This window comes from Podarcis vaucheri, assembly GCF_965113315.1.
Source record: "Podarcis vaucheri genome assembly, chromosome: 12".
Classification (NCBI taxonomy): Eukaryota; Metazoa; Chordata; class Lepidosauria; order Squamata; family Lacertidae; genus Podarcis; species Podarcis vaucheri.
In genome coordinates this window covers 45806264-45821351 of record NC_138750.1, presented here as the reverse complement: position 1 = coordinate 45821351, position 15088 = coordinate 45806264, and the positions used below count along the sequence as shown (strand labels likewise).

Here is a 15088-nt window from a genome sequence, read left to right as displayed (position 1 = left end):
GGGACTGTGTGCAGTGCAAAGCTTTTAACAGAGGAGGAAAGAAGGACACCTGTGAAGAAGAGTGTTCACATTTTAGCTTGATACCAGTAGACCATAGAGAGAAGTTGCCACAGCCTGGACAATATAAAGCACAGTCTCATTGCAAAGAGAAGGATATTGATGACTGCTGGTTCTATTTCACCTACTCAGTTGATTCAAATAACAATGCCATTGTCCATGTGGTAAAGACCCCAGGTATGTTTTGTTTCTCACATGGATATTGTTGGCTTTCAGCAGAGAAATAAAGTGAAAAGGGTGGAGAAAAGGTAAAGTAAAACAAAGCAAAAATAAGAAAGTGCTTAACAATATATTATCATACATTTATTTATTTTATTACTATCAAAATACAAAGTATTAAGCTTTACGTTTCTAGATAAATTAATTTAAAAATTGTTCTATCTATAAAAATTAAACTCTTAAAGGCAGCAGGAATTCAGAATTTGTTTTGGCCAGACATCTATTTCCTGTTTCCACATTGCTGATTTACATCATGCTTGACTGTGCCTCGATTGCTTTTCTCCCCAGAATGCCCGACAGGTCCCGATATCATTCCCATCGTTGCTGGTGTGGTTGCTGGAATTGTTCTTATTGGTCTTGCTTTATTACTGATTTGGAAGCTACTTATGATCATTCATGACAGGAGAGAATTTGCAAAATTTGAGAAGGAAAAGATGAATGCAAAGTGGGATACGGTGAGTGATAGCTATACACAACAGCTGGAGAATACAGCAAATGTTCTTTTGTATATTTTAGACATCCATCCCGCTAGGACAGTGGTTCCCAGTTAGTTGCCCGTGTAATCCACCCAAGGGGTCCACAGCACAATTCACATAACAAAAATTACCATAGAGAAATCAAAATTACGGGGTCCATGGCTTGGCTTTTGAAAAACGGGAGGTCTGCAGTACTTAGCTAATTGGGAACCACTGCTCTAGAATAAAGCCCAGACAGCCTGGCTTAGTGTTTCTCTGGATCTTCTACCTAAACTTTGCAATAAAAACTAGTGGTCTTTGGACTGGATAACTTTGACAGATAGATGTATCATCTCGTGGCTGGCTTTGAAGCTTTCATTTGTGCCACCCAGGAATTTTAGATGGAGACCAAGCATTTGAACTAACAATGGTCACATTAAGTTACTCTTGATATTCACAAGTATTCCCTGGGTCTTAGCTACAATGTAATTGAGCTATACAGTTTCTGTTAAGAGTCAATACGTTGTGTATACAGTGGTACCTCTAGTTACAAACTTAATTCGTTCCAGAGGTCCGTTCTTAACCTGAAACTGTTCTTAATTAGAGGCGTGCTTTCGCCAGTGGGGTCTCTTGCTGCCACCTCACCACCGGCACACAATTTCCGTTCTCATCCTGGGGCAAAGTTCTCAACTCGAGGTAACTCTTCCGGGTTAGCAGAGTTTGTAAGCTGAGGCATTTGAACTCGAGGTACCACTGTATATAGTTGGTACAGAAAACAGCACAATACTATATATTATTGAAATGTCATATTTGAAAGAATTGTTGAAAACCTTATTTGGAAACTGGTACACTGAAATTCTGCATTCCACATTGACCATTTTTCTACCTTCAGCAAGAAAATCCTATATACAAGAGTCCTATTAATAATTTCAAGAATCCAAACTATGGACGTAAAGCTGGTCTCTAAGTTTCCGTTCGTATTTTCCTTTCCATTTCTTTCTCTGTGCATGTCACTTTCTTCAAAGTCTGCTGTATGTGCCATAAACTAATCACTCTTACCAATCTTGCCAGCTGCTTTTTTATGAATTATGCAGTGGAGCTTAAATGAGGGGAAATAATGACCAAACAATAGTTAGGGTTGTGCTTTAGGGCCCTGTCCCCTTCTTAGTTAGATCTGAACAACTTGCCTCAGCATATGTGCAGTGCCAGCTCCAGGATGTTGGTGGCTCTCAGGCAAGGTGCACTGAAAAAAGTGGGGCAGGTAAATAGAATTCTCTTGCACTGCCTGCAGACCTCTGTTACCTTGAAAATTGAGAATAGCAGTACTATTGAGGGCTTTGGGATGGGCCAAATGACCAGGATTAGTGCCCTCTGGAGCTGGCCAAATTGACATATGGGCATATTATAGTCAAATACAAGAAGTATTAGGACTTAGTTAACCACCCTGCTTAATGCATTTTCATTAAAATCCATGGATTGTACTCAGCTAAATTCTGCTCAAGAGTATACCCATTGAAATTAATGGCCCTGACTAACTTGGGCCCACTCGGAGTAAAAGTTCATTGAATGCGGCTCCATAAAGACTAAATTTGCCCCGTTTTAGCTGGATGTTTAAGTTAAATATCATGTTGAGTGATCCTGCTGTTGGCTTTGACTTATACAACATCTTCCTTTTCCTTTCCCCCTACTTTTTCTGTTGGTAATCTCACACTTAAAACTTGTGACTCCTCAGCTTCTAACTCACTTTATAAACCAAGAAGTAGAAATCTTTCAGCCATCCTTCCAGCTTAGTAAAGGAAGGCCAATTTTTACAGGAAGTGAATTTTGCCTAGAAAGCCGTGAAAGAGAAGTTAGAGGCTTCCAAGTATATGCAAAGGGGAACTCATACTGTAGAGTACTTCAGTCTTGTCATGTAGCACCACGGATCTCTCCACTAGAGGACCTTGTAGTTCCCTCTTCACATGAGACTGTAGAAGTGGTGCTTTTGATCTCTCTCTCTCTCTTTTCATTTGTAATATGAAGCCATCATGAGGCTGTGCTGGCTTTGTCATGTATTTCCACCCGTATGCTGTTTGCCACTCTTCCAGTATCTGCACAAGTGGGTACCAGAGGCATAATAGCTCCCAGGAAACCAGCTAAGATATTTCTGAATGCTCTGCTATCAAATTCCTGCTAATTTTCCTTGGACAGTCTTTCCTTCCTCTTGCATATTTTCACTTCACAGGAAAAAAATGCTAGTTAAGAGGCATAAATTGTTAATACAAGAGCTCTCAAAATGGCCATGAGTTCTTGCTTTGCCTTTTTGAGGTCCCTTTTGAGGCAGCAAAGCAGGCAGACAACAGAATTGCCTCTATCTTGTCCTTGCAAATGGAATGTTTAGTTAGGTTGCTTGTTGGCCTGCTTTGCCCATCATGTCCTCTCCGGAAGTTCACACACTTATGGTTTTGCACTAAGCTTTGGTATAGTTAAGTGTGGCATATAAACTGCTACATTGGAAGCACATAATAGTTTTACTCTTTTTTTTCATGTGTCCCCTCTCTCTCCACCAAGTTTAAAACATTCTGAATACTGCATAAACAATAATTCTAGAGCATGCATGTGTATGGATGTGTTGCATGCTTATATAAAGGACCATTTGGCAGGCACACCAAGACATGCAGATATTATGAATTCAATTCAAAGCTGCTTATAATAGGCTTTCTAATGGTGTGGAAACATTATCCGTAGCACAGGGGTTGCCAGTGGTAAGCCCACCCAGTTCACTCACTTCGATAGCACTGTCCTTGAGTAACTAAAGATGTGAATGGCTATGGTCACAATTGAGCTATGTTTTTGTGTGTCTCATAGAATAAAATGTATGAACAATTCTTGTTATAAATGAAAATTATGACAAACATTGGCCTTTATTAGCTACAGGTTTCTGTATGTCAAATTGTCATAGTCTCTGTTTGGCCATTCTCTTAAGGCTCTGTGAATAATAAGGTTGCAATCAGTTTGAGTATCCTGATACCACCATTTTGTTTTGCATTGGTACAAATGCAACCCATTTTCCACGAACAATCCCATGTACCTTTTTTGTAGAGGAGAGAGATGAAATGCTTAAAGCACCTGTCCTTAAAAAGCATGTGCCTAAAGCCTTCATAGCTTTCACTACAGTAGCAGGTGTAGGTTTCTATCGATTTGCCATCCATATGTGTTAACCCTCTTACATATTCTTTAAAAAAGTATACAAGGCATGATGCTTCATAAAAGCTAAAGCTGCTAGATGATCTTTAGCTATTTTTTTATGTACTTGCCTGTTGCAATCCAGTAATCCTTTGCAAGAGTTGAGGGTCAAACATGCACATGGATTTCTGGATTGGTTTGACGGTGTGTGGAATTGCTTCCAGTAAATGAGCTGCTTCAAATACTTTTACAGTAAGATTTCTTTTGTCATTTGTGATATTAATAATTCTTTTTCTTCTAGGGCGAGAATCCTATCTACAAGAGTGCAGTGACAACCGTGGTGAATCCTAAATATGAGGGGAAATGAAAACTGCTTTCTAATTCTACAACTGCTTTCTAACTCCACAACACTGTACGCAATGTAGCAGTTTTGTAGTCACGGTAACAAAGCTTTAGAGCAATATCGCAATGAATTTACTAATTCAATACATTACGTATAGGTTTGTTTTCTATGCAGGTTTTGAAACTGTACAGTATGTTTTTATTTTTTGAAGTTTTTTTTTCCTTATTGCAAATAGTGCCAGGAGATTGATAAGAAAACTTGACACTGCATAGCCTCCTTAACTAAGGTCACATGGTGCCTTTCTGACCTGTATCTGGAGTGAAATGGCTAAAGTAACCAGTATAAGGGTTCTGCCTAGCCATTAAGTATTAATATTAGACCAGTTTTTCTTTTTCTTTATAGGCACATCAGGGCTTTGGTTTGCACAGTTAAAATGCAAGCCAAATAATTCTTTGTAAATTACAAAATTAACTTTAGCTTGTGAATAATGGACTTTTCGCAAGAATTAACCTTACTTGATGCAGCAAGTTTAATGAGACAGAAATCATGATGTAAAAGACAATTTAATATGTACAGATGCATTTTAAACTGTCAGGGGTGATGTATAAGAAATAGGAAGAAAAAATAGATTCAGAATAATAGCTTTAATATTGTGCCATTCTTTTTTTATAACATTGCTGCATGGTGACCGAAAAAGAATTTTACTTTGTAAACTAAAATCCTGACTTTGGTACAGAAAAAAAGTCTGCCAATACATCTTCTGAATGCATAAGGGCCTTAATTCATCAGTGGTGGTGGTTTTTCTAATGTTTTTGCTTAGGTTAAAGCCTGGTGCTTTGTCACCTTTTTCTTTAATGTATTTGATTTCATTTTGTGTAAGATGATTGTTGTAAAAACAACTTTTTTGCAGTCTTGGCTGCAAATTTACCTTCATATTGTAGCTAAGACTGCACAATTGTCATGTAACATGACTTTCAGTTCTGAGATAACATTGTTTGATGTGCCATGTATATTTGCCGCTGCCCTTTCTGTCATGTGTTCTATACTATCCACATTCTTTTAAGTGCCTTTTATTTTAACAAATGTTCACTTTTTACAGTGCTATCATGAAAGTTATTTATTAAATAAAAAATCTTTTAAAACATCACACCTGGATTTCCTTTCTGCGCTTTGTAACTTAGTACCCCTTGAAGAAACCTGTCGGATTGAGGTAAAAACAATTTGAGATATCTACTACAAATAACTTACCTGAACACAAAATAGATCAGCCCTAACTATTACTATGTACATAATACAAAAGTTTTTGTTGAGAAGCAACTTTGAAATTTAATTCTAAACATACTAACTGGACCTAAGAATCTCTAAAAAGATAAAGTATTGCAAATAAATACTACAATCAAAATGTTGAGGAGAAACATTCTGGTTTTAGTTATACAGTAACAATAATCTAATCTTCATTTAACACTAGAGGGAGAAAAATTGGGCTTACCTGTAAAGGGTATTTTACTTGGAGTGAATATGTTCTCAGGTGAGATTTCTCTAAGCTTGAAGGCAGGATTGCAGCTGGATTAGGGCATTTTGCTCTCAACCAGGAACACACCCTCCACCTGTTTACATGACTAATATGCAGCCACCCACAATCAACATAAGAATGACAAGAAGTGGGACAAAAAAACACAGCTTTGCCTCATATGTCCAGAGTACTCAATTTATCAATGGCCCTAATCAGATCAAATCAGAAACTTGTCAAGCAGTCATAGTGAGGCCTGGAGAGCATCTCTGCACTCAAAAGAAAAATAACTTACAAGCCCAATGGTTCTTTGAGTGAAGGTGCTCTCAAGGTTGGACATGCCAAAACTGGCTACAGAGGGGAGGGTATTAATGGCTGCCTACAACCCTGGCAGTACATGCATTGAAAAGGTTAATCTCAGAAGCTTCTGAATGAACATGCTTAGAGGCTGCATCACCCTTTGGAAGTGACTCCCATTAATTTTCACAGGGATTACTTCCAAGTAAATGCAATGTTTAGCATTAGAGTTTGCAGCCCAGACGTGTGCGTGATGATGTCCATGTTACTTTTTTGACATAACTATAGCCCCATGGCGTCTACATGCATTGTTGTGTCCTGGAAAAGTAATACCAAATTTCACTCTTGCAATATCTTCTGTGGCAAGAGTTTCTTGTGTAACAATGGAGCCCAGTCTAGACTTGTTACTAGCGGTGACCCTGGTACAAGCTCTTATCTCAAAGGTGACCTCTGAGTGAGCAGCTAACAGCCTGACCCCTATGAGTTGTAGAAAATATCAGAGACCTGGCAATACAAGGATTGGTAAACAACCTCCTCCTCGCAGGAAGCAGACTTCAAATAGACAATGAAGATTGCTTTCAGGAACTGTAGAGATAAAGTTCAGTTTCCCCAAAAATTAAGGTCATATCAAACTCATCTCTGGAAGGAAAAACTAGCAGGAATAAGTAAACAATGGTACAAAACAGTTGAGTGTTACATTATTACCTCACTCGGGAAGTCCTCTTCATAGAACGTAAAGGTAAAGGGACCCCATACCATTTGGTCGAGTCATGACCGACTCTAGGGTTGCAGCACTCATCTCGCTTTATTGGCCAAGGGAGCTGGCATACAGTTTCCGGGTCATGTGGCCAGCATGACTAAGCCGCTTCTGACAAACCAGAGCAGTGCACGGAAACGCCGTTTACCTTCCTACCGGAGCGGTACCTATTTATCTACTTGTACTTTGACGTACTTTCAAACTGCAAGGTTGGCAGGAGCTGGGACCAAGCAATGGGAGCTCACCCCGTCACAGGGATTCGAACCGCCGACCTTCTGATTGGCAAGTCCTAGGCTCTGGTTTAACCCACAGCGGCACCCGCGTCCCTTCATAGAACATAGTGGGAGACAAACTGTACTTAAACCCCAAAGGAATAGTCATATTGATTTCTGAAGCAGCATCCAAACACACAGTCTCTTTAGTTCACTGTAATAAACCAATCTTTTTCTAATTCCTGGTGTGCAAGTTACTTAGCATAAGAATTAAAGCCACACACATTTTTAACATACACATGTAGTGTTACCATGCAAAGGGTCCTACCCCTCTCGGAGCTGTATATCGAGGAAATACATGAGTGGTAGACACACATGTGGGTTAAGGCATTCACATCACAAGCCTGGATTTGATGTTTTCAGTCCAATGTAATTAACTGCAGTTTGAGCCAGCTGTGTTCAAACATACTCTTACAGGGACTTTCTACTGGTTTCCTCCCCATCCCCCTTCTTCCCATCACCCACAACGTCTGAGTAACATATTGCATTTAAACTGTTAATAATTTTCTATGTGGTTTCCTTTTCTTCTAACACTTAAAATTAGCTCAGAAAGAGGTTAACCTCACACTCACTTACAAAGTAGCTATTGGCTGAGAGGGAGCTAAATGGCTGAGCAAGGTTTGAATGTGGTTATCTCCTACCAAAGAAGACTCGAGCTGCTGGAAACTGCTACGCCATACTTCTTTCCTACTGACATTTGAAGTGCAATCCTACGCCCTGATCCACCATGCTGGGGTGTGTGACATGGGATGTGAATCCAGAGATCCTCACTGCACCTGCCAAAGGCAGGGCAAGTGGAACCTACCACTAGTGCTCTATTAGCCAGTAAAGCCCTGTAGCAGGGTGTTTTGGGGGGTGGGGGTGGAAATGGACCACTCAGGGACCTGCTGGTTCCTAAACTAGTCTGGGTACTGGCAGTGAACCCATTCTGGGCCTCTGTCCTGTGATGGCCTAGAGCTGCTACAGGAAAATCTGTCTCTGCCTCCACCTTCCATCCTGGTTACTCTGAGTACGCCCTACTCACCCCTGCTACTCCCAGATGGGGCTTAAGATTGAAGCCATATTTACTTGTTTGGTGAATTAATGCTGCATAATTAATGCTGGGAGTAATCACTATAGAACTTGGACTTGCTTTGGGGCAAGTATTTATTTATTCTGAATAAATAGCATATCTGTAGACTCTTGGGTCCCAAAGCAGTTCATAATTATGTAGTGAACTCCCCTGTGCTCTTCAGATGAGGGGTGGTTAAAAAAATTAATAACAACAGTAAGAATAATACCAATCATAATACCATAAAACAATTTTAAAAGAAAAGTCAGGAGTGCATTCTAAGCACAGTGAAAGAAAATGTATGATTGGTACTCACATGAGTAGATGTGTGAGGTCACCATGCGTTCACTGTGTTGGGCTATGACTCCCTCTGGTGTCGAAGGCAGGAATGAACAGCTCTGGGAAGTGGGTGGGCTCCCAGTTTGCAGACTTGCCAAGCTTGTACCGTCATCAGACTCTCACATTACAAGTAAGGAAAAAACAAGCAAAAAAGCACACTTCCCAACAATATCAATAATATCAACCATAGCTTAACTCAAAATATAATAACCATAACATTGTGCTATATAGGAAGAATTTCAGTTGCGGCCCATATTAGTGAGAGGCCCCAGTGATGACCTCACAAATCTACTCTTCAGGTGAGTACCACTCATACTAGTCGGTCATCGTGCAATCACTGGGTTGGGACATACCATGGCTTTCCCAATTAGGGTGGGTCCCAGCTGCAACAGAATTAATGAGGCAGGACCAAAGGTGGTCTCTGCTGAAGCAAACATGCCCATCTTATAGTGCCTCATAATAGTGCTAGGAACAGACCAGTTGCTGCTCTAATGATTTCTACTTAAGAGACATTAGAAGAAAAGGCGGCCACTGTTGCCACTGATCTTGTGGAATGCACTGCCAGATTTGTTGATCTGGGAGGCTTAAGCAACTCATAGGCCATATCAATGTATGCCCTGATCCATCTCTAGAGAGTGTGGCTGCAGACACTTTTTACCCATTGTGGAAGGGTGAAAGGATTTGAACTGGGATTCAGTGGACTTAATGCCCTTTGTTCTGTTTATGTACGGTATACATTCACTGTTCTGTGAACATCTAATGAGAGCCAAGCCTTTTCTAACGGATGCCTAGGATTTGGGCAGAAGTTCACCTCCTGCTGAACATGCAGCTTTGACAAACCTTAGACAAAAGTGATGGGTCCATCCTCAGAACTGCCCTATCTTTATGAAATGTGCTCATATGTTTAGCTACAGATAAGGCTCTCAGGTCAAAAAATCTTTGAGCTGAGCTAACTGCCATAAGAGAAAGAACTTTAAAATACATAACTTTGAGGGAGACTTGTTATAGTGGTTTGAAGGGAAACTCCTGCAGGCAGGAGGGGAAATGATTAGCCACTGAAGGACATTGAAGAATAACTCCCTTTAGAGACATTTCACAAGGGGGTGAGACCAAAGTGGCGGGTGGCCCATGGAAGATAAAACAGAGGATGTGCCAGAGGCCTGTCTCTTTAAAATGTTTGGTTTGAGACATCTATGTAGTTCGCTTTGCAGCAAGGTGAGCAAGTCAGGCACTATCACTGTATGTACTGGTAAGTGACTGTCGGTGCGCCAACTGGAAAAGGCTGACCAAGTAGCCTGATATATTTGAATTGTAGATGATCTTTGTGAGTGTTGAAGGTAGAAATAATCACTGAGTTGAAACTGAGCATCCAAATGCCAGGCAGTCAAGCATAGCTATTTGATATAAAGGAAAAACTGGGAGAATACGTAAGAGTGTAGTCCTGATTTTTCCTTTTAACTGTACCTTGAACTTTATCAAATCTGACACCATATTTGATGTCAAGCCAGGGAAAGTTGGGTGTAGTGTGCACAAAATGGTCTGGCAGACCTAATTAGGCCTATGCACCAGAGGTTTCCCACCACTGTTATGGGGTGGAGGAGAAGCTACCTTTATTTTTCAGGAACATAAAATCCAATATTGCTGATGCTATCCCCCATATCCAAAGAACCAAGACTACTACTTAGCATACTTGAAACTGATTGATAACTAGGCTACCTAACCATGTGTATAGTGCAAATTTCTGTACTTTAGCTAACATGAATTACAGCAATACTCACTCCCTGTTGGTGTCGTATAACTTCTAACATCTAGTTGTGTTTTGTGATCAATTCTAGGGCGAAGGATCTGGTTGGTTTCAAACATCTGATTATGGGGTTGGTTGTACCAGAGCCAGATAAAAATGTACGTAGCTTTGGTCACAAATAACCTAGTTATGATCTGCTAAACAATTTTTAAAAATTACTACTATTAAGAGCATTGGTGGTTCAGGTATCATATATTTTAACTGCTGTTCCAGTACAATTAAGTTCTCAGAACAAATTCATACAACAGCATAGGTTTTCATGTTTCCTTTTCACAGTTCAGCAAAGATGAATTTTATAAGATGGCTGCATCACTGACTCAGTCTCTAAAAACACAATACTAAGGTCATTTATGTTTTGAACTTTGCTTTATGACTGGGAAGGTGGTTTCTTTTCTGTAGGGGTTGCATCCTTTTCCAGAAATAACAATTGGGTCCTAAAAAATGAAACACAATTATTCAGGGTACTTACAACTGAGTTAATCCACCTATATTTAAGATTACATTTTAGATTACTATATGCAAATCTCATTTTGCTATCTGTTGCCTGTTGCAGTTGTGAACTGAATGCTCTGCTGCAGTTGTGAATTGAATGCTTTGTTAACAGGATAACTCTAAAATATCTGTGTTTCATCAGTTTCAGATTCATTGACCGCAGGCAGGGTCAGTCTGATGGGAAGGACTCCTCCTCTTGGAGAGAAGATGAAAAGGCTCTTAGGACCCAATAGGAAGAGTCATCCCTACCAAGGAATGTCCTCCGGCTTAATCTCACAAATGTTAATTTTTGTAGGGTAAGCTATAGTTACTTACCTCTACTTGATCTTGAACATCTCCCTGAGTGACTGATGAAGGACCTCCCCCTAGTAAAACAAAACAAAATAAAATCCACATTACTTTATCATACCATTTGAAAGTCTACCTGATATTTATTAATTTTATCTGTATACTTGAAAGGGTTAGTTTTTATAGTATTAAATTGACTTGCCATAACATGAAAACTAATATTTTCATATGTTGCCAATGCAGCACCACTTGTCATCTATGTTCTGGTAACATCTAGGTTAGATTATTGCAATGTGTTATATATGGGGCCGCCTCTGAAGACAGAGGAGAAACTTCAGCTGGTGCAGAATTCAATGGCCAGGTTGCTCACCAGGGCAAGGCAGGTTGAGTATATAGCGCCAATCCTGGCCTGACTGCACTGGCTACCAATTAGTTTCTAAATTCAAAATGCTGGTTTTGACCTATAAAGTATTAAATGGCTCAGGACTGCAATACCTCAAGGATCACCTCTACCCATATGAACTGGCCTAGATCCTGCAATCAGTTCCTGTAATTAGGAGAAAAATGTGCTTGGGCCATGTATTGAGCAGCCCATCCCCCATGTCTGGATTTTATTTAGATATGGCATCAGCTGCAAGTGGGTGGTTAGAGACAGTCCAAGCCTAAAGCATGCCTCATCCACCCTCCCTTTCTCTAAGGAATATATTTATGTGTAGTAGATTCAGCAGCAGTTTGGCAGGAGTGTGAGGTGGTCTAAGTCTAACAGGTTATGGGCCAACTGACTTACAAATCTAACAGGATCATCATCTCAGGAGCCTTCATTTTGCACAGGCATTTTGCACAGCCTTTAGCTAACTAAACACTCTATGGCCTTTTAAAGTAGGTGGAGGTATTGTTTCTGTTTCTTACTATGTTATGTATTTTGGTGTTTTTATATTGTAAACTGTCCTGCAAAGTGTGGTATAGAAATTGCAGCAGCCATAAATTCCTCGCCTTTCAGTGGGATGAGGTTTCCATTCTGCCAACCCACACAAAGACATTTTTTCCTACCCTGACATTTTGTAGGAATTTTAGAAGATAACCTGCCCTCTTAAATCCAAAGTGAATATAGAACCCTTTTCCAACGGAAATTCGTTACCTTTCATCTCTGGCCCCAAAATCCTTCGTTTTAATAATGCAAGCTTTTGGAAGTAGTCTTTTTGTGGTAACTGGTTTGTTTCCCATCCTGCATAGGAAATATATAAAAACATAATATAATACTGTGTTTGACTTAAAATACATTGTTGTTTTGAATACAGGAATGTCTTTGTAACTGATCAAAAATAATTATAATCACTTTTATGGAAAAAGTTTATATAACAATACTTTACGTTTTTTGGTGACTACAGGGTGAGAGACTATGAATGCATAAATGTATAAAGCAGACTACAGAGATACAGCCTGCCATTCCCTAATAAATCTAAAGCTGCGGTTCCCAAAGTGGCGCACACGCCTCACAGGGGGGCAATTTGATTTTTAAGGGGGGCAATTTTGAAGCTTGTTTAGACCAAGCTAATGGCCTTTTAGGCTTCCTCCATGTGAATAGGAGTATACTTTTGGAATAATAAGAATTACCGGTATGTGTCACGGGGTGGGGTGGGAATCAGGATTTTAGAGATGCTTAGGTGGGGCATGGCCAAAAAAAGCTGGGAACCACTGATCGAAAGCAAAGAGAATCTTCTTTATCGAGTCAAATGATTTCCCTCCCTTATTTGTTTCTGAGGCAGCATGGGACAATAAATTTAACAGGGCAATTGGCTAACAGGGTAACTTGCAGATTGGATTATTGCAAAGCATTCTACATGAGGTTGCCCTTGAATATGACTTGGAAACTTTAAGTGGTCTAAAATGTTGCAGCAAAATTACTGACTGGTTTCATTTACCAGTAGATCTCGTATAGCCCATGTATTAAAACAGCTGCATTGTGAACCAGCTTGTTTCCTGGGTTGATTTAAAGTGCTCACATTAGTGTTTAAAGCCCTAAATGACTCAGGCCCCAAATAGTAGTTGAAAGACCGCTTCTTTCCCTATAAACCCTCATGAGGTGCTTGCCCAGGAGAAGGCATTCTCTGTGGTGGTCCACAAATTGCGGGACTATGTCCCCACAGAGGTGTGTCTGGTACCTTAATTGTACAGCATGCCATGATGCACTACTTTACCCTGACTTTTGACACTTGAGGAGTATATTTTTAGCTAGGAATGCTAGGATTTTGTTCAGAGATTTTATGAATTAAGTTCTGTTGTAATTGTTTGTATAACACCTTGAACATGCCCTTCCCTTGGAACATTACTATCAAACATGGTTTTTACTAGAACAAATGCAACCTACAGTATGAATGAGATACACTCCCCCCCCCCAAATTAGGAATATTTTTTTTATACAGCCAACTTTATAGGTTACCTGATTTTTGAACAGGTATAGTATAGTCCTGGAACCTAGCTGTCCCAGGTGGTGGTGGGGGAAATAATGGCATATTTCTGAACTTGTCAGCTGAAAATTAAAACACAAAACAGTTTGTATGAGAGACAGAAAAATCCAATAATTCTAATGAAAAGCAAGCCTAAGAAAGTAAATAATAATAGCTTTTTTAAATGGAAAAAAAAATGTGTGACATCTAGCCATATATTCTGGTTAGCATTTCAGGTTTCCAGCTACAGTAATGAACAGCAATGGTGTTCTACATCTCCTGTTTTGGGAAGATAATGTTTGTTGTTCTTATCGTTAAGAGGAAGATTATAGAAATTCAGCCCCAAAAGTTTGCACTCCATGGATCAGGAGAAAAGAGGCAGGCAAAAGCCTTATGCCAAACCACACACTGTTTGCCACACCATGGACTGAGAGTGGAGGAAAACAGCAGCTACACACACTCTCCTTGTCACAGCTGCCAACCAGGAGGATAAGGATGAGGGGCAGGCACTCTGTCGCCTCCAAAGTGAACCAGGAGGCAGTCAGGGCTCAATATCAAAGGCAAATAGAAGCAGTCAGGCAGGGACATAATAGGAACACTCACTCCATTGCCGGTGTAAAAAAAAGCAAACCAGGAGGAGGTGGCCAAGCCATTTTAAAATCAGGGCAGGAGAACGCAAACGCCACACTACCAGTCACACAAGTAGGACACAACCACACACACACACACACCAACGAAATAAATAAATACAGTTATGACCCGAGATAAATGGCGGCAGCCATTGAGGCTGCTGAGGGAAAGAAATAAGAGTGCACCGAAAGAGGGCTGCCATGCCTGAATGACCATTGGCGCCACGGCAAGGGAAACCGTTCTGGAAAATTTATCTATAAGTAATGTAAGTAAACAACTAAGGAATAAAAGAAGGGTGGCAAATAAGCAGAACAACCAAACGTACAGAGCAACAGAAAGCTTTTTGTGTGGAAGAAACCACAACATGCGGACAAAGAACTGTAAAACAAAAATGACGATAAGGAAAACCTAAAGAAAAAAAGGGGGTTCAGAAACTAGTAAAAAAACTTAGCTGAGTCAGGAGAGCCAGGAGGAATGTACTGTCTGTGTCTAGACAGGAGGAAAAACTGAGGGAGTCCGGCCTACTTGCCACAAGTCTGCTCCTGTCTAGTTTCTCGTGACAGGGTGAACACCCATTCCATTGGATAAACCCCATAAACTAAAAAGGAAGTAGTGTTGGCAGAATGAAATTGTGTCTCATGTCCCCCACTTCACATGAATTTAGTGCCCCAAAGATCTGCACCTCTGGCTCATCTCATTGCAGGTTTCTAGTCTTTCCATGAATGCTAGAAAGTGTGCCATCCTAGAACTTGTTCCTTGGGGAGATGGTGTCTCTCTGGCCCTGGCCCTTGCCTTCCCTATATGGATAGGAGTGAATTGGACGAACACTGAAACAGCCCTTCTATTCAGTGTTGCTGTGTCTTGTCTTTATTATGGTAGCAGTACTTGAGAAGGCTGTAGCAGGCCTGCGCATCTTGCCACAGTTTGTCTTTCTGTAACTATGCTGTCACACACAGCCCAAT

The 15088-nt window shown here is 40.3% G+C and overlaps 2 protein-coding genes across 7 annotated transcripts in view; one reads left to right on the top strand and one right to left on the bottom strand.

Annotated features, from left to right (window-relative positions):
- The window catches only part of ITGB1 (integrin subunit beta 1), a 48341-nt gene extending 42955 nt beyond the window's left edge, over positions 1-5386 (top strand). For 2 of the 3 annotated variants that reach the window (XM_082193774.1, XM_082193772.1), the window contains exons 14-17: positions 2-234; positions 565-731; positions 1624-1704; positions 4198-5386. In XM_082193774.1, the coding sequence (XP_082049900.1) occupies positions 2-234; positions 565-731; positions 1624-1698 (475 nt within the window). In that variant the 3' untranslated portion in view covers positions 1699-1704; positions 4198-5386. The remainder of the gene's footprint in view (position 1; positions 235-564; positions 732-1623; positions 1705-4197) is intronic. The other variant, XM_082193773.1, reaches the window with a different exon arrangement.
- A 5056-nt stretch (positions 5387-10442) lies between these two features.
- Positions 10443-15088, bottom strand: part of CCDC7 (coiled-coil domain containing 7) — a 165565-nt gene continuing 160919 nt past the window's right edge. For all 4 annotated transcript variants that reach the window (XM_082193696.1, XM_082193698.1, XM_082193699.1 and 1 more), the window contains exons 76-79: positions 13490-13579; positions 12188-12274; positions 11077-11126; positions 10443-10703 (exon numbers count right to left, since the gene is read on the bottom strand). In XM_082193696.1, coding sequence (XP_082049822.1) covers positions 10614-10703; positions 11077-11126; positions 12188-12274; positions 13490-13579 — 317 coding nt within the window. In that variant the 3' untranslated portion in view covers positions 10443-10613. The remainder of the gene's footprint in view (positions 10704-11076; positions 11127-12187; positions 12275-13489; positions 13580-15088) is intronic.